Genomic DNA, 27,963 nt, shown 5'->3' with positions numbered 1-27,963 from the left:
TTGTGCTGATGTAAAGTAAACATGTGGGAAATGTTATTTATTAACTATTTTGTGTCACATATCTCTCTGGTTTAACAGAATAAAAATTCAAAATGTGAAAATTCCGAAATTTTCAAAATTTTCGCCAAATTTCCATTTTTATCACAAATAAACGCAGAATTTATTGACCTAAATTTACCACTAACATGAAGCCCAATATGTCACGAAAAAACAATCTCAGAACCGCTAGGATCCGTTGAAGCGTTCCTGAGTTATTACCTCATAAAGGGACACTGGTCAGAATTGCAAAAAACGGCCAGGTCATTAAGGTCAAAATAGGCTGGGTCATGAAGGGGTTAATCTGAAAGCAGAATAATATAGGAAAGGAGAGCCTGATTTTAGGGATGTGTAGCTTCAATACAGTGTTTTATGATCTAGAGAAAATCACTGACTGCTTGACTAGGTGCCGTGTGCAAACCAGTCCAGCTAAGCTGTGTAACCCCGCCCCCACCACTAATTGGCAGCTTACGATATACACTGTGTATTGTCAGTAAACTGCCAATCTACAGCAGAGAAAACAGGGATTCAATCAAAACTGCACCAAGCAGCCCAGTAAGTAAGACATGGCTGGTATTAGGAACTCTTCCCCTATTTCATACTGCTCTCAGATTCCATAGCAAAAACCTGCTGACAGATTCCCTTTAATGCAATCAAGGGAGCCATAAATTGCAAGACTACCTATGTGAACACCATAGATATAATTCTAAGGCTGGAGTCACACTAGCGATTTTAAAATCGGTCCGATTTTGATGCAGGAGATTCGGATGACTCATGCGAGTGTCATACCTTTTTCATGCGAGTACAATCCGATTTTTCACACCTAGCATCCGATTTACATCCGAATCCAGTGTGATTGCTACTTGACTGCAATGCGATTTTAACATGAGCTTTTACATAGAGAAATTCTCTACGTCATTTACACATCTTCAAAGGGAAATATTCTTCCAAACAACACATATATATATATATATATATATACACACATACATATACACACATACATACACACACATAACAGTAATCAGAACGTTTTAAAGTTTTCACTCTTTGTTTTATTGCAGCCTTTTGGTATTTTCATATTAATGTACACTCTGCACCCCATTTGCACACAGTGCATGGCAGACCAAATGGGCCAATGTTACAAAAGAATTTCTGCAGTACTCAAAGTTCCTAAGAGCACAGTGGCCTTCATAATCCTTAAATAGAAGAAGTTTGGGACCACCAGAAGAGTTCCTAGACGTGGCTGTCCAGCCAAACTGAGCAATTGTAGGAGAAAAGCCTTGGTGAGAGGTAAAGAAGAACCCCAAGATCACTGTGGCTGAGCTCCAGAGATGCAGTAGGGAGATGGGAGAAAGTTCCGCAAAGTCAACCATCACTGCAGCCCTCCACCAGTCGGTCTTTATGGTAGAGTGGCCCAATGCAAGCCTTAGTGCAATACATATGAAAGCCCGCATAGAGTTTCTTAAAAAAACACATGAAGGACTCCCAGACTATGAGAAATAAGATTCTCTGGTCTGATGAGACGAAGGTAGACCTTTTTGGTGATAATTCTAAGCGGTATGTGTGGAGAAAACCAGGCACTGCTCATCACCTGCCCAATACAATCCCAACAGTGAAACATGGTGGTGGCAGCATCATGCTATGGGGGTGTTTTTCAGCTGCAGGGACAGGACGACTAGTTGTCATTGAAGGAAACATGAATGCAGACAAGTACAGAGATATCCTGGATGAAAGCCTCTTCCAGAGTGCTCTGGACCTCAGACATGGCCAAATGTTCAGCTTCCAACAAGACAATGAACCCAAGAACACAGCTAAAATAACAAAGGAGTGGCTTCAGAACAACTCTGTGACCATTCTTGACTGGCCCAGCCAGAGACCTGACCTAAACCCAATTGAGCATCTCTGGAGACCTGAAAATGGCTGTCCACCAATGTTCACCATCCAACCTGACGGTACTGGAGAGGATCTGCAAGGAAGAATGACAGAGGATCCCCAAATCCAGGTGTGAAAAACTTGTTTCATCATTCCCAAGACGACTCATGGCTGTACTAGCTCAAAAGGGTGCTTCTACTCAATACTGAGAAAAGGGTCTGAATACTTATGACCATGTGATATTTCAGTTTTTCTTTTTTAATAAATGTACAAAAATTTCTACATTTGTTTTTTTTTCAGTCAAGATTGGGTGCAGAGTGTACATTATTGAGAAAAAAAAAAAGAACTTTTTGAATGTACCAAATGGCCGCAATGAAACAGTGAAAAATTTACAGGGGTCTGACTGAATACTTTCCGTACCAATTGTATGTATGTATATATATATATATATATATATATATATATATATATATATATATATATATATATATATATATATATATATATATATATACCGTATATACTCGAGTATAAGCCGACCCGAGTATAAGCCGACCCCCCTAATTTTGCCACAAAAAACTGGGAAAACTGATTGACTCGAGTATAAGCCTAGGGTGGAAATGCAGCATTTACCGGTGAATTTCAAAAATAAAAATAGATCATTATTTCCCCATAGCTGTGCCATATAGTGCTCTGCACCGTTCATATTTCCCCATAGGTGTGAACCATATAGTGCTCTGCACCGTTCATTGTGCCCCCTAGCTGTGCCATATACGGTACTCTGCACCGTTCACTGTGCCCCATAGCTGTGCCATATACAGTGCTCTGCACCGTTCATTGTGCCCCCTAGCTGTGCCATATACGGTGCTCTGCACCGTTCATTGTGCCCCATAGATGTGCCATATACGGTGCTCTGCACCGTTCACTGTGCCCCATAGCTGTGCCATATACGGTGCTCTGCACCGTTCACTGTGCCCCATAGCTGTGCTGTGCCATATACGGTGCTCTGCACCGTTCACTGTGCCCCATAGCTGTGCCATATACGGTGCTCTGCACCGTTCACTGTGCCCCATAGCTGTGCTGTGCCATATACGGTGCTCTGCACCGTTCACTGTGCCCCATACATAGCTGTGCTGTGCCATATACGGTGCTCTGCACCGTTCACTGTGCCCTATAGCTGTGCTGTGCCATATACGGTGCTCTGCACCGTTCACTGTGCCCCATAGCTGTGCTGTGCCATATACGGTGCTCTGCACCGTTCACTGTGCCCCATAGCTGTGCTGTGCCATATACGGTGCTCTGCACCGTTCACTGTGCCCCATAGCTGTGCTGTGCCATATACGGTGCTCTGCACCGTTCACTGTGCCCCATAGCTGTGCTGTGCCATATACGGTGCTCTGCACCGTTCACTGTGCCCCATACATAGCTGTGCTGTGCCATATACGGTGCTCTGCACCGTTCACTGTGCCCCATAGATGTGCCATATACGGTGCTCTGCACCGTTCACTGTGCCCCAGAGCTGTGCCATATACGGTGCTCTGCACCGTTCACTGTGCCCCATAGATGTTCCACATAAATTTGTGCCGCCGCTGCCGCAATAAAGAAAAAAAAACACATACTCACCTCCCTTGATTGCAGCTCCCGGCGTCTCGTTCCGGCGCCTCCATCTTCCCGGCGTCTCTGCTCTGACTGATCAGGCAGAGGGCGCCGCGCACACTGTATGCGTCATCGCGCCCTCTGCCTGAACAGTCAGAGAGCAGAGACGCCGGGAAGATGGAGGCGCCGGCCGGGAAGATGGATCGGCGCCCGGCGGCTGGAACGAGGACAGGTGAATATGCGATACTTACCTAGTCCTGGCGATCCTCGCGCTGTCCCTCTGCCTGGTCTTCGGTGCCGCAGCTTCTTTCTCTATCAGCGGTCACCGGCACCGCTGATTAGAGAAATGAATAAGCGGCTCCGCCCCTATGGGAGGTGGAGCCGCTTATTCATTTCTGTAATGAGCGGTCCCACGTGACCGCTGAAGAGAGGAAGAAACTGCAGCGCCGAAGCCCGTGGGACGGCAGGGACAGCGCGAGGATCGCTGGGACTAGGTAAGTATACCTCAGCGCCCTCAGCCCCTCACCCGCCGACCCCACCGCTACCGTGACTCGAGTATAAGCCGAGGGGGGCACTTTCAGCCCAAAAATTTGGGCTGAAAATCTCGGCTTATACTCGAGTATATACGGTATATATATATACATACACACACACACATGTATATATACACATATATATATATATATATATATATATATATATATATATATATATATTAGACACAGCTCATTTAAAGATTTTTCTATATTTTCATGACTATGAAAATTGTACATTCACACTGAAGGCATCAAAACTATGAATTAACACGTGTGGAATTATATACTGTATTTTCTGGCGTATAAGACTACTTTTTAACCCCTGAAAACTTTCTCAAAAGTCAGGTGTCGTCTTATACGCCAGGTGTCGTCTTATAGGGCAGATGCAGAGTAAACTGCGGTCGCCGCATATTGTGGGGGGAGCGGTCCCAATGACGAGGTGAGGGGGTGCCTCACCGGGAAGGTGTAAGTGAAGCAGAGGCAGAGAAGGAGATAATAGGATACAATGGCGAGCCAGATGAGTGAAAGAGGAGTGTTTTTCTAGGCACAGCATCACGCTCTCTCTTTTTTGCATACCCCTGGCATCTCAGATGCTGACAGTTTGCTTCACTTACACCTCCCTGGTGAGGCGCTCCCTCACCTCGTCATCGGGACCACTCCCCCCCCACACTATATACTTCGACCGCAGATTGCTCCGCACCCACCCTATAAGACGACACCCGGCATATAAGACAACCCCCGACTTTTGAGAAGATTTTATATCTTAACTGGAAAAGTTGGGGGTCGTCTTATACGCCCAGTCGTCTTATATGCCGGAAAATACGGTACTTAACAAAAAAGTGTGAAACAACTGAAATTATGTCTTATATTCTAGATTCTTAAAAGCAGCCACCTTTTGCTTTGAACACTCTTGACATTCTCTTGATGAGCTTCAAGAGGTAGTCACTGGGAATGGTTTTCACTTCACAGGTGTGCCCTGTCATGTTTAATAAGTGGGATTTCTTGCCTTATAAATGGGGTTGGGACCATCAGTTGTGTTGTGCAGAAGTCTGGTGGATACACAGCTGATAGTCCTACTGAATAGACTGTTCGAATTTGTATTATGGCAAGAAAAAAGCAGCTAAGTGAAGAAAAACGAGCGGCCATCATTACTTTAAGAAATGAAGGTCAGTCAGTCTGAAAAATTGGGAAAACTGAAAGTGTCCCCAAGTGCAGTGGCAAAAACCATCAAGCGCTACAAAGAAACTGGCTCACATGAGGACCGCCCCAGGAAAGGAAGACCAAGAGTCACCTCTGCTTCTGAGGATAAGTTTATCCGAGTAACCAGCCTCAGATATCACAGGTCAACAGCAGCTCAGATTAGAGACCAGGTCAATGCCACACAGAGTTCTAGCAGCTAGGAAACCACTGCTAAGGACAGGCAACAAGCAGAAGAGACTTGTTTGGGCTAAAGAACACAAGGAATGGACATTAGACCAGTGGAAATCTGTGCTTTGGTCTGATGAGTCCAAATTTGAGATCTTTGGTTCCAACCACCGTGTCTTTGTGCGACGCAGAAAAGGTGAACGGATGGACTCTTGAAGCGGCATGCTATTCCGTCCGGTTTGCGTTTAGTTGGACCATCATATATTTTTCAACAGGACAATGACCCCAAACACACCTCCAGGCTGTGTAAGGGCTATTTGACCAAGAAGGAGAGTGATGGGGTGCTACACCAGATAACCTGGCCTCCTCAGTCACCAGACCTGAACCAAATCGAGATGGTTTGGGGTGAGCTGGACTGCAGAGTGAAGGCAAAAGGGACAACAAGTGCTAAGCATCTCTGGGAACGCCTTCAAGATTGTTGGAAGACCATTCCCAGTGACTACCTCTTGAAGCTCATCAAGAGAGTGCCAAGAGTGTGCAAAGCAGTCATCAAAGCAAAAGGTGGCTACTTTAAAGAACCTAGAATATAAGACATAATTTCAGTTGTTTCACACTTTTTTGTTAAGTATATAATTCCACATGTGTTAATTCATAGTTTTGATGCCTTCAGTGTGAATGTACAATTTTCATAGTCATGAAAATACAGAAAAATCTTTAAATTAGGTGTGTCCAAACTTTTGGTCTGTACTGTATATATACACATATCTACTATATAATTGTCTAAGGGTCACTTCCGTATGTCTGTCCTTCTGTAACGGTTATTCATTCGCTGATTGGTCTGGCCAGCTGCCTGTCATGGCTGCCCCGACCAATCAGCGATGGGCACAGTCCGGAAGAAAATGGCCACTCCTCAGTGCCTGTCGCCCACATACTCCCCTCCGGTCACCGCTAACATAGGGTTAATGCTGGCGGTAACGGACCGCGTTATGCCGCGGGTAACGCACTCCGTTACCGCTGCTATTAACCTTGTGTGTCCCCAACTTTTTACTATTGACGCTGCCTATGCGGCATCAATAGTAAAAAATATGATGTTAAAAATAATTTAAAAAAAAATAAACCTGCTATACTCACGCTCCGTAGTCCACTGAGTCCCGCCGGCCGCTATCTTCCGCTGCAGTTTCCGGTGGCAAAGATGGTATGGCGGAAGGACCTGCCATGACGTCACGGTCATGTGACCGCGACGTCATCACAGGCCCTGCGTGCCTGCGCGACAAGGACCTGCCATGACGTCACGGTCATGTGACCGTGACGTCATCACAGGCCCTGCGCTAGAAAGAACTGCCATGACGTCACGGTCTTGTGACCGCGACGTCATCACAGGTCCTGCGCTCTGATACCAACCCTGGGACCGCAAGCTGCCGTGGACTACAAGGTGCCTTCGGAAAGGTGAGTATATGTTTATTTTTTATTTTTCACCTGTGACAAACCTGGCTGGGCAATATGCTACGTGACTGGCGAATATACTACATGGCTCTGTGCTGTATACTGCTTCGCTGTGCAATATACTACGTGGCTCTGTGCTGTATACTACGTCGCTGTGCAATATACTACGTCACTGGGCAATATACTAAGTAACGGCAATATACTACGTGGCTGGGCAATATACGACGTGACTGGGCAATATACGACGTGACTGGGCAATATACGACGTGACTGGGCAATATACGACGTGACTGGGCAATACACGACGTGACTGGGCAATACACGACGTGACTGGGCAATATACGACGTGACTGGGCAATATACGACGTCGCTGGGCAATATACTACGTGGCTGGGCAATATACGACGTGACTGGGCAATATACGACGTCGCTGGGCAATATACTACGTGGCTGGGCAATATACTACGTGGCTGGGCAATATACTACGTGGCTGGACAATATACTACGTGGCTGGACAATATACTACGTGGCTGGGCAATATACTACGTGGCTGGGCGATATACTACGTAACTGGGCCATATACTACGTGACTGGGCAATAGACAACGTGGCTGTGCAATATGCTATATGGCTGGGCAATATACTACGTGGCTGGGCAATATACTACGTGGCTGGGCGATATACTACGTAACTGGGCCATATACTACGTGACTGGGCAATAGACAACGTGGCTGTGCAATATGCTATATGGCTGGGCAATATACTACGTAGCTGGGCAATATACTACGTGGCTGGGCAATATACTACGTGGTTGGGCAATATACTACGTGGCTGTGCAATATACTATGTGGCTGGGCAATATACTACGTGGCCTGTGCAATATACTACGTGGACATGCATATCCTAGAATACCCGATGCGTTAGAATTGGGCCACCATCTAGTATATATATATTTGTGTCACTAACATCTATATATCCTATGTGTATATACGGTATCTATTCTAACCTGTCAGTGTGATTTTACTGCTGTACGTGGCACATGAATTGGCGGCTTTTCCAAGGAGATCTGTGCGTTAAAAAAAAAAAAAAAAATCAGACAGCACTCGCATGGTCTGAGTACTGTGCGATTTTTTTCTCGCACCCATTGACTTCTATTGCGGGATACAATACGATTTCCGATTACAATTGCAGCATGCTGCGACTTTTTTCCAGTCCGATCATGATCTGATCGAAGCTGGAAAAAAAACACGCAGATGAACACACAATGATAGAATGGCATTGGTCCGAATGCAATCTGATTTTTAATCGGATTGCATTTGTCCGATTTCATCGCAAGTGGGAATGAGCCCTAATCCTGCAATACATTGTGCAATATCATTATCACAGTCTTACAATTGAAGAACTCCATAAAAAAAGATTTTGATTGCTATATTACGTTAAGTACAATTATCCAACTATATAAAAGATCACGATGTCTGTGTGGTCAGAATCCTTTATTACTACACTTGTTGAAGATGAGCCATGGCGATGATCTTATAATAATCCTTATATTATAAATCACTGGATAACATTGACATTTTTACATAATAAAATAAAAAGGCTCAATAATGGTAGTCTAGGAGGATGGTTCAGTCATTTTAACATTTTTTTTTTACCAAGATGATTAAATGGAGCAGATCTGGTAACTCTCCTTGTTACAGATGGTTCTCACGGAGGAGCAGAGACCCAAACATGTAGGGCCTTCTGCCAATCTTATTTTTCCCTTTCAAGCAGTAGGTGCTTATTTTTAGCATTCCCTTAATCTAGTGGCATTTTCCAGACACTATTATGAGTCATCAGACTCTCAGTACCTTCAGGGGGAAATGGGGGAGGAGAACACTGGCTGCACCATCTTCCCTGAATCTCATGCTCCATCAGAGCAGCAGGAGAAAATGTCATCTTTAGGCTTAAACCATTTATGTGACCTTTACGGCAGTCAGCTGGCAGATCATCCAAAAGAGATAGGACAGCGAATAAATGTACCGTAATCAGCCTAACATATTTCCCCCAGGGGTAAGTCACACACCACAGCAAAAGCTACACATTCTACAACTATTTGTTATATACCTAAAATAATCTCAATATTCCACATCGGCAGACCTTATATTAACGATTCGGGGTTTGATATATGGGTAACACTGCACTGCCTCAGTCACATTTACATAGGACTACAGCTCTCAGCAGCTCACATATTGTACAGCATGGGCCTGCAGAAAGCCTGATTTCAGCTGGTCAGCAGAGGACGCTGATACATCCAGATAAGGAGGAAAATGGAGCATATAATTCGTATTGGCGTTTAACATGCTAACGATATTAATGATTCAGGAATCGCAGATGTTAATTTGACTGAATTACACAGCATCAGAAAAAATTGCTATGGTAACAGTCTCCCTTTAAGATTTGGAGTTTCATTAACCCAATTTTAAAAAGTGTGCGGTATTTAAGTTTATCCACCAGAGGGTTTTTTTTCTCTCCTCAAACAGCCTAAAGATCTTTATGAAAAAAAAACAAAAAAAAACAAAAAACTTAAAGGCGTTATCAGGGACTTTTTTTCTTGAATGTGGCTGAGCACCTTTTGGTGGGTAGCCGCTAACTGACCTGCTGTGCACCACTCCTGGCGGCAATTCTCACTTCCTGTGACATCACATTGACAGACTTATTCCTTCTCTTATACTCTGCTCCATCGAAGGGGCGTCACTACTGATGTCATGCTGATTGACAACCGGGTCCTTGCCGCATAACTCAGTGCAAATCCGCTGAGATAGTCCAATTTATATTTCACATAGGCGCTGAAAATCAGAGTCACGGGCAGACTTAGCAACTACCTACCAATAAATGCTTAGCAGTATAGAAAAAAAATGGTTCAGACAATCCCTGTAAAGGGAATAGGTCACCACATTTTACTTTATAAAAACTGTATGCCTATATTACACTATTAATATGGACACACAGGCTGATAAAGTGATGCCTCATGTCAGATGTCTGGTTGATAAATCATCTGTTATTACTTTATATAAATGACCTCTTCCAGGCTCTGGGGACACTGCCTGGACGATAACTCTGCCTCCAGAGCTTATTGTACATGATGGAGGAGTTACCAGCGTGAGACAAGTAACTATAACACAAAACATTAGAAATTACAAAGACATTTTCTGCAGCTCTCTGAGCTCCGCTGTATTGTAACAATATTGCAACTCTGTCTGCCTGTGAGATGGAAGCTGAGCGAAACCTACAGATGTGTCAGGTATAATCACACACAGCTCTGCAGTGAGATCAGGAGAGCAATAGTAATTAATAATAACAATAATTAATAATAGCTTAGATAGGTCAAATGTGGCAACAGATTCCCTTTAAAGAGGTTGTCCACTACAATATGTAGTGGGCCGATCGATATAAACCTTGCTTGTATGCAGAGCTAGCCAGGTGCCCTAACCAAAGCTTGCAGAGCTAGGATTTACCCCTAGCCTAAAGCACAATGCGTGCTCACAAATACACGCACTAAGTAGATATGTACTTAATGTACTATTTTAGCAGCAAGTATTGAAAAATTAAGGTTTCTTTTTGTGTACTCTATTCCAGCAAGTTCTCTGAATGCAGACCCTAAAGCTGAAATACTCCCAATTTCTTTGCAACCCCTGTTCTACTCTGTTCGGTTCAGTAGGACGGCATGTTAAAGGAGTTGTCCAGTATGCTCATTTTGCGGACCCATCCTTAGACAGTCCCACAAATCAGCTGTGGCATGCATGTGGCGGCTGGATGTGTTCAGTTGTAGAGTGAAAGAGCACAGCTCCATCCATAGGGGCTGCGGTGCTGGACATCCACAATTATTAAAACCTTGATGGTGCTGTGCTGTTCTGCTCCACAAGTGTTCACATCCGGCTGCTGCCTACACCGGAAATGGTAGCCGTGCTGGGTCTCGCACCCCCTGCCGATCCGATATTGATGATCTATCCTAAAAATGACTGGAAAATAACAGTAAAAACAGTTTAAAAACCACAGTATCACTGTACTTGATTGGCCAGCACTCTCCCCTGACCTTAACCCCATAGAGAATCTATAGGATATTGTCAAGCGGAAGATGAGAGACACCAGACCCAACAATGCAGACGAGCTGATGGCTGTTATCAAAGCAATCTGGGCTTCCATAACACCTCAGCAGTGCCACAGGCCGATCGCCTCCATGGCACGCCACATTGATGCAGTAACTGATGCAAAAGGAGCCACGACCACGTATTGAGTGCATTTACTGAACATACCTTTCAGTAGGCCAACATTTCAGATTTTAAAATAATTTTACAAGCTGGTGTTATAAAGTATTCTAATTTACTGAGATAATGACTTTTGGGTTTTTATTGGCTGTAAGCCATAATCATCAACATTACCAGAAATAAACACTTGAAATAGAATCATTACAAACAAAGTGATGTATCTAATATACGACTTTCACTTTTTGTAATGAAGAACTGAAAAATTAACTTCTTGATGATATTCAAATTTTGTGAGAAGCACCTGTGTATATTGTGCCAGTCAGTAGGCTCCATGTGAATTTTGCATGTAATGCCTCCTGTATTATTAATCAGACACAGTATAGAGCAGATGTCTTATCACATCACTGACATTGCAGGGTTTTTGCTACATTACAAAATAAAACTAAAAAAAAACAACAAAAAATAACAGTTGATACAAGAGAACAACAGATAGAATTCCACTGCACAAAAAGGGAAGAATGTTTCAGGACAACTACCGTATTCCTTACAGCGGGGTCCTTTGGTCGCTCGTGCAGTGCTCTGTTAGGGACATGCAGGTAGTGTTTATGAAGAAGACCCCTGTGAGACGGTGACCCTTCATTAGACAGGTTCCAGTGACCGGAGGACACTGTTCACAAGCCGATGTGCCATCTGCCAACTCCCAGCTGGTGCGGAGGATCATACATATCTCTGTGAACATCCTAAAATGTGATGTTAAACTTCGTAAAGATAAAAAAACTACCTGCCCTGTATTCATAGTGCTTAAATAAGGAAGAAGGAACAGTGTGGGCTTTGTCTTCAAGGACAACAGTATGAGATCTGTCGTCTGTGCCTCCGATTGAGGTTTTTTCATAATCCAAAAAAAACACAATGACAGATTTATTGGCTTTCTATTACCTCAGGGATTGTCTCAGGTGATATGTGGACGACATTTGTATTATTTAGAGAGTGGGAAATAAATCGTAATTCTAAGCCATGATTGTACGGGGTGTGTAATACAGAGAAGGCACCAGTAGGGGTCTCTGCAGAGTAAAATTTGGAATGTCAGACTACTTGCCATCCATCAAAGGTTGCCATCTGTCCAAGTCAATTTTTTTTTAAAAAGGAAAGCTGTAAATAAACCAAATTAACTCACTGAAGTTCATCATTTATGGGGGACTGAATATAAGCCTGCGTATTCACTCCATCATAGAGTATACAGTGTAATTACTTATCCCTAAAGACTACACTTCTCGGACAACCCCCCTCTGATTACCTACATTTCCTCCAAAGTAAAATAACACCTATACGTACCCCCAGTGTTGACACTCGCTGTCCCAGTGCTCATGTAACATTATTATGTCACGCAAGCCCTGAGGTCAATCAGCATTGGCTTCACACCCCTCCCCTACAGGCCAGTGGCATCTCCCAGCTCTGAGGTCAATCAGCATTGGCTTCATACCCCTCTCCTACAGGCCAGTGGCATCTCCCAGCTCTGAGGTCAATCAGCATTGGCTTCATACCCCTCTCCTACAGGCCAGTGGTATCTCCCAGCTCTGAGGTCAATCAGCATTGGCTTCACACCCCTCTCCTACAGGCCAGTGGCATCTCCCAGCTCTGAGGTCAATCAGCATTGGCTTCATACCCCTCTCCTACAGGCCAGTGGTATCTCCCAGCTCTGAGGTCAATCAGCATTGGCTTCACACCCCTCCCCTACAGGCCAGTGGCATCTCCCAGCTCTGAGGTCAATCAGCATTGGCTTCATACCCCTCTCCTACAGGCCAGTGGTATCTCCCAGCTCTGAGGTCAATCAGCATTGGTTTCATACCCCTCTCCTACAGGCCAGTGGTATCTCCCAGCTCTGAGGTCAATCAGCATTGGCTTCATACCCCTGTCCTACAGGCCAGTGGTATCTCCCAGCTCTGAGGTCAATCAGCATTGGCTTCATACCCCTGTCCTACAGGCCAGTGGTATCTCCCAGCTCTGAGGTCAATCAGCATTGGCTTCATACCCCTCTCCTACAGGCCAGTGGTATCTCCCAGCTCTGAGGTCAATCAGCATTGGCTTCACACCCCTCTCCTACAGGCCAGTGGTATCTCCCAGTTCTGAGGTCAGTCAGCATTGGCTTCACACCCCTCTCCTACAGGCCAGTGGTATCTCCCAGCTCTGAGGTCAATCAGCATTGGCTTCACACCCCTCTCCTACAGGCCAGTGGTATCTCCCAGCTCTGAGGTCAATCAGCATTGGCTTCACACCCCTCTCCTACAAGACAGTTGTATCTCCCAGCTCTGAGGTCAATCAGCATTGGCTTTACACCCCTCTCCTACAGGCCAGTGGTATCTCCCAGCTCTGAGGTCAATCAGCATTGGCTTCACACCCCCTCCTACATGCCAGTGGTATCTCCCAGCTCTGAGGTCAATCAGCATTGGCTTCATACCCTTCTCCTACAGGCCAGTGGTATCTCCCAGCTCTGAGGGCAATCAGCATTGGCTTCACACCCCTCTCCTACAGGCCAGTGGTATCTCCCAGCTCTGAGGTCAATCAGCATTGGCTTTACACCCCTCTCCTACAGGCCAGTGGTATCTCCCAGCTCTGAGGTCAATCAGCATTGGCTTTACACCCCTCTCCTACAGGCCAGTGGTATCTCCCAGCTCTGAGGTAGGAAGGCTCATACAGCTGTCAAGACAGTGAGACATTGGAGAACGAACTTCAGTCTCCCTCCCTAAAAGGGACAGTGCTTTTATTACTAAATTTGAGAGAAAAGGTTTCACTTTTTCCAATTAGATATATATGTGACGCAGGGGTATACTTTTATCTCTTTTTACCTGATACATTTTCCCTGGAGATTAGTTGTGAGCTATAGAGTTGAACATATTTAAGAATCGCATTATCTGCACTTCAGTAACAGTTGTACTTCAGAAGAATTACTCCCAATTTTAGCCACTTTCTTCCAAAACATCAATGACTAAAAACTGTTTGACAACAGTATGTTTTTTCAGCTCCAAATGCAAATTATAGACGGCAGCTAATGAACACCTCCTATCCATCAGCATATATATGGAGTACCATGTATTTTCAGAATATCATACTTTTAAAAAAAAAAAAGCTTTACAAATACAACATGTGACCTAATAAAGTTCATCCTTATAAAACAGATTCATCTACAAACCTATAATAATCAGAAGACACAGATAGCAAAAAGCCCCCGTGCATGATTAGTAAATGTGCCAATGGCTATGATAGCTCATAATAGAGCATCTCCTTATCGATCCCCAAGAATCCAGCAGTAATGGGAGCTGTAAGATCTATTACCTCAGTCTCTTATACACAATCTGATAGACACTAAGTGCTGCTTTAAAGATGGCAGCTAGATCCTTAACCTACTGGGCCTCTGTGCAGCGCTACAGGATACACCAATGTCATGTCTGTAATAACATTAACACTACTGAACTGTTCTGAGCTTGTCTTTTACTAAATATGTGTTTGCATTTCAGTACTGCTATTTAAATGGAATCTCTCACCAGGTTTTGCCACTTGATCTGAAAGCAGCATAATGTAGTGGCAGAGACTCAGATTCCAGTGATGTGTCACTTATTGGGCTACTTGCTGTTTCAATCAAATCAGTGTTTTATCAGCAGGAGATCAATAGAGGACTAATAAAGTTGCTCCAATGTAATCCTCCACATTCATGAGCTCTGTATAATCTCGCCCCCACCACTGTTTGGAAGCTTTCTGCCTATGCACAGTGTGCACAGAAAGTTGCTAATCAGTGGTGGGGATGGGATTATACAGAGCTCAGCATTAGAGACCTGCTAGATGTACAGCAGATAGCACTGCAATTAGCAGCCCAGCAAATAACACATTGCTGGAATCTAAGCCTCTACCCCTACATTATGCTTCTCTCAGATGCGGGAGCAAAAGTTATCCTGTCCTTCATTAAAGGGTATCTTGTATATATGTTTGCAGTAATTTAGAGCTGGGGAGTTTGCTCTGGTCATATCCGTACGTATTATGGCTTTGATATCGCTTTGGTCGCTCCATCTGATCATCTGTTCTCCATCTCTGTGCACATACACAATGGTCATTTCCTGCTGCACTATACAGATCCTATCCACTGTGGTCAGTCATGGTTCACATAGAGGAATGCAATAGCTGCTGTGGGACAGGCACTTTGTATCTGGACACGTTCCAGTTCACATGACTGCATGCTTCTTCTACTGAAAGCGTTCATTACCTCAGACACAAAGGTATGTGTCTATTATTTCCCACCAGCACTGACTCCCGCAGCCCGTTCGGTTTTACAAAAAACGTGTCTCCCATTTGGTAAAACAATGAACCATCAACTATCGAATGCACAATTATAGCCTTGGAGTAAAACCATAAAGTATGAAGCAGAGCAAGTACAACATGAGAGTTTGGCAAAAAATCTTGTGACTTTTGGCGTTTTCCTGACACTTTTGGCCAGCTCCATCAAAATGAGCGCGATAGGTGACACCCGTTTGATTGACGACGAGCTGTGACATTCGCCATACATCTTACTCCACATGCCACTTTTGGCCAGCTCCATCAAAATGGGCATGATAGGTGACACCCGTTTGATTGACGACGAGCTGTGACATTCGCCATACATCTTACTCCACATGACACTTTTGGCCAGCTCCATCAAAATGGGCGTGATAGGTGACACCCGTTTGATTGAAGACATTCGCCATACATCTTACTCTACATGCCACTTTTGGCCAGCTCCATCAAAATGGGCATGATAGGTGACACCCGTTTGATTGACGACGAGCTGTGACATTCGCCATACATCTTACTCCACATGACACTTTTGGCCAGCTCCATCAAAATGAGCGCGATAGGTGACACCCGTTTGATTGACGACGAGCTGTGACATTCGCCATACATCTTACTCCACATGACACTTTTGGCCAGCTCCATCAAAATGGGCGTGATAGGTGACACCCGTTTGATTGAAGACATTCGCCATACATCTTACTCTACATGCCACTTTTGGCCAGCTCCATCAAAATGGGCGTGATAGGTGACAACTGTTTGATTGACGACAAGCTGTGACATTCGCCATACATCTTACTCCACATGCCACTTTTAAGACACTCCCAATTCATTAAGAGGAGCTCTTCTTTTAATGACTCAGGGGCGTCTCACTCCACCATGTTCCCTCATCAAGACCGGCAGTAACAACTTGCTGAATTGGGGCCAACGTGTCCTGATAAAAACTGTTCGAGGCAAAGAGTAAAGCCATTAAAGAAACTCATGTGGATCACGTCCCATAATTATGCAAATCGACAAAGATGTTATATTCCTGCAGGGCAAGAAGTCGCGAATACAGCAAAAGAGCGCATGGCAGCAGCCAACAAAGAAAAAGACCGTACAGAAAATTCTGTCATGTGTATGCCGATTTCAGGCCGTGAGACGTAATCACAGATCAAAATCACCCATACAAGCTCATGGGTCCGTGAGGATCGTAGGCGGTACACAAATGCTGCTCACGTGCTGCCCATTTTTAGCGCTGCAATGGGAAGATGGAGACGCTTTGCAGATATTGGTTTTCATTTTTGCATATGAGTAAAGCACTGGTGGTAAATCTGACACAGTACTGAATATCTGACCTCAATCTTATGTGAGATAGAAAATGGAGATCTGGCCTAAGGCTCCTTTCACATTACATTTCTGCCTACGTTCGTTGGTCCCATTGGGGATTGCGTCCACTACTCCCCGCAAAACGGGATTGTGGTGTATGCACTGACGGGGGGTTATAGTGCTGGCAGAGTCCACGTGCATCATTTTCACGCGCATACACCTGTTAAAGGTAGACACTCAGACGTAGGCCGGGGTCACACTTGAGAGTGCATTGCGAGAAACTCGCGTGAGTCTCTCACATCAATACCTGGCACTGCTGCCGACACTCGGGACCAGAGAGTTCAACTACATAGAAATACATGCAGCCGAACGCTCCAGTCCCGAGTGTCGGCGGCAGTGCCTGGTATTGTGGGCGCGAGTTTCTCACATTGCACTCGCAAGTGTGGCCCCGGCCGTACTCTACAACTACTACGCGTCTAAGTGTCCATCTCCAGTAGGTGTATACGACCGACAACGATACATGTCAGAGCGCACGTGGACTGTCAGAACCATTATAGGCAATGGATGCAAGGCCTGACGGGACTCACCAAAGTGGCCAAAAGTGCAATGTGAAAGGAGCCGAAGGTAATTTTAACACTTTTATAGAAACGACCTATTTAGCATAAACCAAAAATATTGAAAACTATCTGGTCATACAGGCAATTAAAAAAAAGTCTGACGTCATAATGAAGAATAGGAAAGTATACAGATTGTGGTAAAGACAAATTACTTTGAGACACTACTGACCGCAGTTAATAATAATTTAAGGAGTATAAAATACCATAATTAAAGTAAAAATTAATGTATATATACATATATTTATTTTTTGTTTTTAAATGCAGCATCGACCCACATCACTAAAATGTTTTCCTCCAAACAAGGGATAAAAGAGAAATTTTTCTTTTGAACATCAAATGTCTTTAATTTGTTAAAATGGATTTTGTAATGACTCCATGGTTTATCTGTCAGACAATCGTATAAAGAAGAGATAGAAACTCGGGAGACACAGATATGTAGCCTCTGATGTCAGAGAAGAAAACAAGAGTGACTGAATTCCAGTATTGTTTCAGATTAAATTTTATGAGTCTGAACAGGGGTCAGATAAGGTCACCTAGACCCCCGAGGAAGTGCATATTATATATATCATGACATGACAATGCCGCAAGGGGATGCTGAAAATTAACCCCAATCCTGCGAGGAATGATGCTCAGAGCAAAGCACATTCTTCAGGCATTACCAATCACAGGCAAATTAACTTTCTAAGGGCACAGAAAACCATTCCAAAAAGTGTCCATGTACTATTACCTCATTATAATTCTCTCTACACACATTTATATAAAACCATCATCTCTTTGATCATATGCATAAAAGTTAGCTATAAATGATTAGCTAGCAAAACAATGCGGTTTGCCTCTTTTGATATAGGTCATACCTGCTGTGGGGGAGTTGGCATGATGAGACTTTTTTGGCAGGTTGAAGATCTGTTCACCAGGGTCTGGGGGTGGCAGGGCATCCTGTCCTTGTCTGGCTTCCATTGGATCATATTCTTTACCATCATAGTTCGCATCAAAGAATTTCTTAAACCACTGAATAAAATCCAAGTTGTCTTGGAATCGCCCTCTGACCAGCTTTTCTACAGGTATGACCTAAAAAGTAACAAGTCAATGAAATATAGTACAGGAACAACAATAAAATAAATATACAACCCCACGCTGCAAACATTAACTGCAAATCCATATCAAATCAGCACCAAAATCTGATGGATTTGGTAGCAGACTATACCCCATCTTAATCACAGGAGTAACAAATCGTGGGTTCAAAACTACACAGCATGCCTTTAACTCCACAAACAATTTTGTTTTTAGTTGCTACATATTTATATATGGGGTTTTTAACACCTAATCCACATGCACTGAACTGTAAACTGATGCCGACTTACATTGAGGATAATTTGAAGCAATTCTACATTGAGCGTAAAATAGAAAAACTGACCTGCATTTGTCAAAATATAAACATTAAAAATAAAAAAAATAAAAAAACTGACCCCAAAACAAACAAGAAAAAAAATGTATAACACATCACTGGCACAAAAATACATTATGAAATACAGCAGTTTTCATTATAGCCATTAGCCCTAGATCCCCCTTGTAACGCCATTCCTACAGTGAAACATGTCGGGGGCTTATATTCTAATTGCCGATTTTAGCTCCATTCTTCAATTTGTGGAGGTGTGCATCACAGCCTCACCTTCTATATGTCATAATTCATATCCTATATGCCATATAGTATCCCCAATGCAATCTGTTGTTGGTAAGTTAGCCTGACCTAAATTTAGTAGTGAAAACTTGATGACTGGAGTTATTGCCACACAATTTATTGATAAACCTAATCTCATCTTGGACAGGTTACCTATCCTTATATACTCTCTTCCTCTATAACACTTTGATATAGCCATACCTGTATTGGACAGGTCACTCATCTGTACACTACATATAGGGTAATACTATTAGCATTGGGGAATAGGCACTAATTATTTCTGGCAGTCTGTCAGTTAACAAAATACATACACATAGGTCACTCTAATCATTACATTTTCTGAAGCATTGCTACTTTATTTCCATTACAACCATCTAGGATATGAGAAAAGAAATTGAGCTGATTGGCAGCATTTGTGATACAGTCATTAGGTGCGGTTATTTTTTAATAATCATTACTGTAGCATATAAAATAGTAGTTATAAAAATGTTAATAAAAATTACAATGTATTATTCACATTTTTGGATGATGAAACCTTGGCTACTACTGTTGTCCTACGTGCTTCTTGTTTCTTTTTAATTAAAAGAAATGTCAGCAGATTTTTGACATGATGTAGGGACACAGGCTCCGATTTCAGGGATGTGTCACTCACTGAGCTGCTTGTTGTAGTTTCAATACAGTATTTTATCAGCAGGACTAGTTGTCTTGTGCTGTGTAGTCCTCCATATTAATGAGCTCTGTATATCCCCACCCCCACCACTTATCAGCTTTTTGCCAACTTATAGTGTACACATAAAGCTGCCAATCAGTGATATAGGTGGGGTTAAACAGAGCTAAGTATTTAGAGAACTGCTAGATCTGCAGCAGAGTAATCAGTGAATCAAAACTGCAGCAAGCAGCCCAGTAAGTGAGACATCATAGAATATGGTTTTGTGACCCAGTTTGGCATTTGTGAATATCCCTTTCTGGCCACATAACTATGCAATGAGACCCTTACAACCCAAATGGGTGATGGGAGCACAACATGAGGTGTCAATTCCCCCTCTTCTACAGTGTAGACACCTTGGAAAATAGAAAATTACATCTGAAATAATGTTTAATGTATGCTTCCATTCTACAGATATTTGTACAAGCAAATGATATTCTAATGTGCAGCACTAGAATAACCCAGAACATAACCACTGAACCATGAGAGTCAGTAGACAAAACACTACTGCTTATCTTGTGAGAGCTTAGATTATAGGAGAGTCATGTTAACAAGTGATAACATATCTACAGTAATCTCCAGCTAGTATATTTTTGGAATACTGGTGGATGGGAACCTATTCAGAGTGTAACGTTACATGGGTGCATTTACTATATACAGTTGTGCTCAAAAGTTTACATACCCCGGCAAAATTTTTGCTTTCTTGGCCTTTTTTCAGAGAATATGAATGATAACACCAAAACTTTTTCTCCACTCATGGTTTAGTGGTTGGGTGAAGACATTTATTGACAAACTACTGTGTTTTCTCTTTTTACATACCCTGTAAACACATTGTGCAGATCCTGAACATGCTGCTAAAATAGCACTGACTCATGAAAACATGGACTCCTAAGGCTACTTTCACAGTAGCGTCGGGCTCGGCCCGTCGCAGTGCGTCGGGCCGAGGTTACCGATGCTAGCAGTGAATGCGCCGCACAACGGGTGCAGCGGATGCATTTTTCCAGCGCATCCGCTGCCCCATTGTGAAGTGCGGGGAGGTGGGGGAGGAGTTCCGGCCACGCATGCGCGGTTGGAAATGGCGGACCGTCAGAAGCAAAAAACGTTACATGTAACGTTTTTTGCTCCCGGCGGTCCACCACAACACGGCGCAACCGTCGCATGACGGTTGCGACATGTGTCAATGCGTCGCAATGTGTCGATAATGTTAGTCTATGGGGCAAAAACGCATCCTGCAGACAACTTTGCAGGATGCATTTTTTCCCCTAAACGACGCATTGCGACGTATTGAAAAAAACGCCAGTGTGAAAGTAGCGTAAGCCTTTTGAAGTTTTCCAGTAGTATCATTAGCAGTCTACGTGCTGTAAAAGCCCCAATACATAGCAGTTACAAGTCAGCTGAAAAGGCCAATTTTGACCATAGCGAATGATTGTTAGCTACTTAGCTGAAGCAAATGATTGTTTGTTTCACCCAATGGCTGACTGATGAATATTTGTCATCGCTCAAAAGACCAATGCTGAATGGTTTTGGTTCATCAGTATCACTGGTCAAAAAAATTCATCACGGACAAAGCAGTCAGAATTTGCATTTATTTAATTTTTTTTTACTACCAACAAATGGTTGTCATTTGACTGATAAAACAATTGTTCTCTGGCCCACCTTTGTCTTATTTATACGGACATCTTAAAAGCATTAGTCACTTTCTCTTGTTAGTGCAGCTTTCTCCACAAACTGACCAGCACCTCTGTCCATATAATGGCTACTGATGGAGCATGCGTTTTACTATTGGAGACGAGTGATGGACAGGTCTGGTCACATGCTCATCCACCAGTAGCCATTGTATGGACAGAAGTGCTGGTCAGTTGTGAGGAAAGCTGCACTAACAAGAGTAATTAGTTGACCCCTTTAGGTTTTGAGGTTCGACCTCCATGGATCCAACTTGTTATTTTCAGCTCATGCCATAGCTGTGCCATCAAATTGACATCTTGGATATTTAGAGGCCACATCTAGACCTTCTCACACCTATACCTTCTTCATATCCTCAAACTATTCCTGAAAAATGTATATAATGTCTGCAGAAATGTTTTCTGAAGCTCAGACATGTCAGTAACATCCACGTCAAAGCCATGACCCAAAGTCTCTCAGCAGAACATTTCATCGAGCATCACACCTTTTCCACCAGCTTGCTTTATTTCCGAACATGCAGCCTGGAGCTTTTTCTTCTCCAAATAGATGACCACATATGGCTATCCAAAACGGGATTTTGTTCGATCAGGCCACCTGCTTCCATTGATTTGTGGTCCAGTCATTATACTCGAGTGCCTATTTCAGGCATTTTTGGCATTGGACAGAGATCAGAATTGTCACTTTGACCAGTCTGTGGCTATCCAGATCCACACAAACAAGCTGTGATGCACTGTGTTTGAACACCTTTGTTTCATAACCAGCGTGTAATGGGTTAGCCACTTTATGATAACTTGTACAAAATGTCCATGAAATATACATCTAATGCAATTACCCCAGGAACACCCATCTCCTCATATAAAAAATGCCCACACCTGAAACTGCAGTGCTCTAGTCCGAAAGATGGCAGCCGATTGGCTGGAATGTGATGAGACCTGTGGGTCAGAGGTCCCCAACGAACAATGCTGGCACTGTGCATGCACTAGTTTCTAATGCTGTACTCCGTGTTACTGGAGGCAAGTGATGGACAGGCCCGGTCACATCCCTCACCACTGCACTGTGAGGGTCCGCGCACACTAATGAACTTTGGGGGCCTAAAACCCCATCATCCGTTTACCAGTTGCCCTTCGTGTGATTACTTTTCGATAGAACTAACCACTTCATACATGGAACGAATGATAAAATACGCAGTTTTAAAGCTGCTTTGTCACACTCCTCCAGCCATTCCTCATCTTTACGCTAGTCCTTTTATCCTGCTTTTACTGCATCAATTTTGAGAAATGCACGTTCAGTCGTCTCGGAGTGCTAGCAGGATGGTGCTCTCTTTACTTGCTGGTGCTCAGATAGACGTCTATGCAGGACACACTAATAGAACACTGACAAGAGAGGACACGCAGAGCAGTAAGGAGAGCAGGACAGACCAGCCCTGTCACTAACGATATACTGCTTCAAGGTGCTGAAAAAGGCAGGATTACAGGAACAACCCAATGAGCCATTGTCAGTGATGGTATTCGGCTTATGACTCCCCTATGCATTCTGGGAGTTTCAAACAAAAGGTCATCGATAGTGGAAAAAAAAGTGAGGCTAGCAAGGGAATGGTAGGGAATTTCATACAAGTGTCAATTTGATAAATGCTTAGTTGTTAAAGATGGCTACATATACAGCTGAAGGTACTGGACAAGCCTTTTAATTTGTTTCTATGTTCTAGTTTTTGTTGGGGGGGGGGGGGGGGGAGGTGCTCCTGCTGCAGTCAGTGGTCCTACAGCCAGACACAGGATTGTTAGACTGAGGAAGTGGGGACATAGGTGATCTTATGGAGAGGATTTCTTCATATATTGTTTAATTATACACAATAGTGACACCAAGAGACCCAGTCTTCCAATATGACAGCCATAGCTTCCCACAGAAAGCACACTAAAACCTTGTGCCCCACCCCTCACCTTATAGGCAGTATATGTACATCCAGGGGTTCCCATTGTACTTGCGTAAAGAACATTCACCATACTATTTCCCCCAGCTTCCAGCTCCCCTCTAACCGGCAGTATCATCCTATCTCCAATTTACTAGATTTACCTTCCTCTTCCCACCAGTATATGCACATCCAGATCTGCTCTTCTGTGGAGGACTACTCACAAAATTCACTATCTGGAGACCTGCTCTTCACAGTAGTTTGCTAAACCTGGTGCTAGTTAATTCACCAAGGTGGTAGTGAGCCGCACGCCATGGACCCTTCGAGCCGAGCCGCACATCATGGGCCCCGCGAGCTGAGCCGCACGCCATGGGCCCTTTGAGCGGAGCCGCACGCCATGGGCCCTTTGAGCTGAGCCGCACGCCATGGGCCCCGCGAGCTGAGCCGCACGCCATGGGCCCTTTGAGCTGAGCCGCACGCCATGGGCCCTTTGAGCTGAGCCGCACGCCATGGGCCCTTCGAGCCGAGCCACACGCCATGGGCCCTTCGAGCCGAGCCACACATCATGGACCCCCCGAGCCGAGCCACACATCATGGACCCCGCGAGCTGAGCCACACATCATGGACCCCGCGAGCCAAGCCGCACGTTATGGGCCCTTCAAGCCGAGCGTCATGGGCCCGCAAGCTAAAGGTTGTGAAGTCCTGCTGTAAAAAATAACTGATATTATTCTACATTACAGATTTGTTGCAATGTAAATAAAAATGATGTGGGGGAAAATATCAATGCTTCCTCATTTTGCCTGCAGATTTAAACTGTATATTTTCTTTACCTTTAAGAATACGGAGACCGCTGACATGACACTCAAATGCTACATTTTAGCACAGTTTTTACTACAACTTTAAAAGCCTCATCAGAAAATATTGTTACTGCTACCATTTTTAATTTTACAGTTATCTTGACATGAAACTTACAGATATCTTCATTATTCACTAATATGCTATTTCTGCTTTAGGATCACTTTCTTTTCCTGCAATATAATGCCATAATGAAGAAAAACTACCATGATGATTATGGCTGTTTATAGAATTATAAAACGGGAGAATAAAATTGTAATTTTAATATATTTGAATAGGAAGGGAGAAATATGGAAAGTAAGCAGCAGGAGATAAGCAAAACACCATCACAATTCCAAAGAAGAATAACCAAACTGCACTGTAATAAATTCAGGTTATTATTATCATATGCATGCAAGGAAGTGTGGGGGGGACATTATAAAGGAAAACACGTATTATACTGTAGATCCTTGTTATCTGCGCTGCCAGACATCTCCACCCATGCTTAGAAGTGACTTGATAGTCAGTGTACAGTAGTATAAACTAGTCAGTGTACAGATCGTATATCACTGTAAATGTGGTGTGCCCTCTAAAAAACTCAACACATGGCAATTAATGTCTAAGCCGCTGGCAACAAAAGTGAGTTCCTCCCTAAGTGAAAATAGCCAAATTGTGCCCAACTCGCCATTTTCCCTCCCTGTTGTCATGTGACTCATTGGTGTTATCAGGTCTCAGGTGTAAATGTGGAGAAGGTGTGAAAATCATACTGGTCAGTACTGAAAGTTCAACATGTTGCTGTACAAAAAGATGGCCTAGGCTCTAAGAAGATTGCCAACACCCTGAAACTGGGCTGCAACACAGTAGCCAAGACCATACAGAGGTTTAACAAGACAGGTTTCACTCAGAACAGGCCTCGCCATGGTTGACCAAAGAAGTTGAGTACACATGCTCTCAGTATCATGCCAGCATTGCTGCAGAGGTTACAAGAGTGGGATCTGCCTGTCAGTTCTCAGACTATACACCGCACACTGAATCAGATTGGTCTGCATGGCTGTCATACCAGAAAGAAGCCTCTTTTAACCCCTTTACCCCCAAGGGTGGTTTGCACGTTATGGACCGGGCCAATTTTTACAATTCTGACCACTGTCCATTTATGAGGTTATAACTCTGGAACGCTTCAACGGATCCCGGTGATTCTGACATTGTTTTCTCGTGACATATTGTACTTCATGATAGTGGTAAAATTTCTTTGATATTACCTGCGTTTATTTGTGAAAAAAAACGGAAATATGGCGAAAATTTTGAAAATTTCGCAATTTTCCAACTTTGAATTTTTATGCCCTTAAATCACAGAGATATGTCACACAAAATACTTAATAAGTAACATTTCCCACATGTCTACTTTACATCAGCACAATTTTGGAACCAAAATGTTTTTTTGTTAGGGAGTTATAAGGGTTAAAAGTTGACCAGCAATTTCTCATTTTTACAACACCATTTTATTTTAGGGACCACATCTCATTTGAAGTCATTTTGAGGGGTCTATATGATAGAAAATACCCAAGTGTGACACCATTCTAAAAACTGCACCCCTAAGGAACTTATCTAGAGGTGTGGTGAGCACTTTGACCCACCAAGTGCTTCACAGAAGTTTATAATGCAGAACCGTAAAAATAAAAAATCATATTTTTTCACAAAAATTATCTTTTCGCCCCCAATGTTTTATTTTTCCAAGGGTAAGAGAAGAAATTGGACCCCAAAAGTTGTTGTACAATTTGTCCTGAGTACGCGGATACCCCATATGTGGGGGTAAACCACTGTTTGGGTGCATGGGAGAGCTCGGAAGGGAAGGAGCGCCGTTTGACTTTTCAATGCAAAATTGACAGGAATTGAGATGGGATGCCATGTTGCGTTTGGAGAGCCACTGATGTGCCTAAACATTGAAACCCCCCACAAGTGACACCATTTTGGAAAGTAGACCCCCTAAGGAACTTATCTAGATGTGTGGTGAGCGCTTTGACCCACCAAGGGCTTCACAGAAGTTTATAATGCAGAGCCATAAAAATAAAACAAAAATTGTTTCCCACAAAAATTATTTTTTAGCCCCAGTTTTGTATTTTCCTGAGGGTAACAGGAGAAATTGGACCCCAAAAGTTGTTGTGCAATTTGTCCTGAGTGCGCTGATACCCCATATGTGGGGGGGAACCACCGTTTGGGCGCATGGGAGGGCTCGGAAGGGAAGGAGCGCCATTTGGAATACAGACTTAGATGGAATGGTCTGCAGGCGTCACATTGCGTGCTTATGTACCTAAACAGTAGAAACCCCCCACAAGTGACCCCATATTAGAAACTAGACCCCCCACAAACTTATCTAGATGTGTTGTGAGAACTTTGAGCCCCCAAGGGTTTCACTACAGTTTATAACGCAGAGCCATGAAAATAAAAAATCTTTTTGTTTTCCCACAAAAATTATTTTTTAGCCCCCAGTTTTGTATTTTCCCAAGGGTAACAGGAGAAATTGGACCCCAAAAGTTGTTGTCCAATTTGTCCTGAGTACGCGGATACCCCATATGTTGGGGTAAACCCCTGTTTGGGCACACGGGAGAGCTCGGAAGGGAAGGAGCACTGTTTTACTTTTTCAACGCAGAATTGGCTGGAATTGAGATCGGACGCCATGTCGCGTTTGTAGAGCCCCTGATGTGCCTAAACAGTGGAAACCCCCCAATTATAACTGAAACGCTAATCCAAACACACCTCTAACCCTAATTCCAATGGTAACCCTAACCACACCTCTAACCCAGACACACCCCTAACCCTAATCCCAACCGCAAATGTAATCCAAACCCTAACCCTAACTTTAGCCCCAACCCTAACTGTAGCCTTAACCCTAACTGTAGCCTTAACCCTAACTGTAGCCTTAACCCTAACTGTAGCCTTAACCCTAACTGTAGCCTTAACCCTAACTGTAGCCTTAACCCTAACTGTAGCCTTAACCCTAGCCCTAACCCTAACCGTAGCCTTAACCCTAACCGTAGCCTTAACCCTAACTGTAGCCTTAACCCTAGCCCTAACCATAACTCTAGCCCTAACCCTAGCCGGAAAATGGAAATAAATACATTTTTTTAATTTTTTTATTTTTCCCTAACTAAGGGGGTGATGAAGGGGGGTTTTATTTACTATTTATAGCTTTTTTTAGCGGATTTTTATGATTGGCAGCCGTCACACACTGAAAGACGCTTTTTATTGCAAAAAATATTTTTTGCGTTACCACATTTTGAGAGCTATAATTTTTCCATATTTGAGTCCACAGAATCATGTGAGGTCTTCTTTTTTTGCGGGACGAGTTGACGTTTTTATTGGTAACATTTTCGGGCACGTGACATTTTTTGATCGCTTTTTATTCCGATTTTTGTGAGGCAGAATTACTAAAAACCAGCTATTCATGAATTTCTTTTGGGGGAGGCGTTTATACCGTTCCACGTTTGGTAAAATTGATAAAGCAGTTTTATTCTTCGGGTCAGTACGATTACAGCGACACCTCATTTATATCATTTGTTTATGTTTTGGAGCTTTTATACGATAAAAACTATTTTATAGAAAAAATAATTATTTTTGCATCGCTCTATTCTGAGGACTATAACTTTTTTATTTTTTTGCTGATGTTGCTGTATGGCGGCTCGATTTTTGCGGGCCAAGATGACGCTTTCAGCGGTACCATGGTTATTTATATCCGTCTTTTTGATCGCGTGTTATTCCACTTTTTGTACGGCGGTATGATAATAAAGTGTTGTTTTTTGTCTCGTTTTTTTTCTTACGGTGT

The 27,963-nt window shown here is 43.4% G+C and overlaps 1 protein-coding gene across 2 annotated transcripts in view; it reads right to left on the bottom strand.

Annotated features, from left to right (window-relative positions):
- MAPRE2 (microtubule associated protein RP/EB family member 2) overlaps positions 1 to 27,963 on the bottom strand; it is a 223,554-nt gene that overhangs the window by 15,476 nt on the left and 180,115 nt on the right. For both annotated transcript variants that reach the window (XM_069731293.1, XM_069731292.1), the window contains one exon: positions 18,191 to 18,404. In XM_069731293.1, the coding sequence (XP_069587394.1) occupies positions 18,191 to 18,404 (214 nt within the window). The remainder of the gene's footprint in view (positions 1 to 18,190; positions 18,405 to 27,963) is intronic.

This window comes from Ranitomeya imitator, chromosome 6, assembly GCF_032444005.1.
Source record: "Ranitomeya imitator isolate aRanImi1 chromosome 6, aRanImi1.pri, whole genome shotgun sequence".
Lineage (NCBI taxonomy): Eukaryota > Metazoa > Chordata > Amphibia > Anura > Dendrobatidae > Ranitomeya > Ranitomeya imitator.
This window is presented reverse-complemented; position numbering and strand designations above follow the sequence as displayed.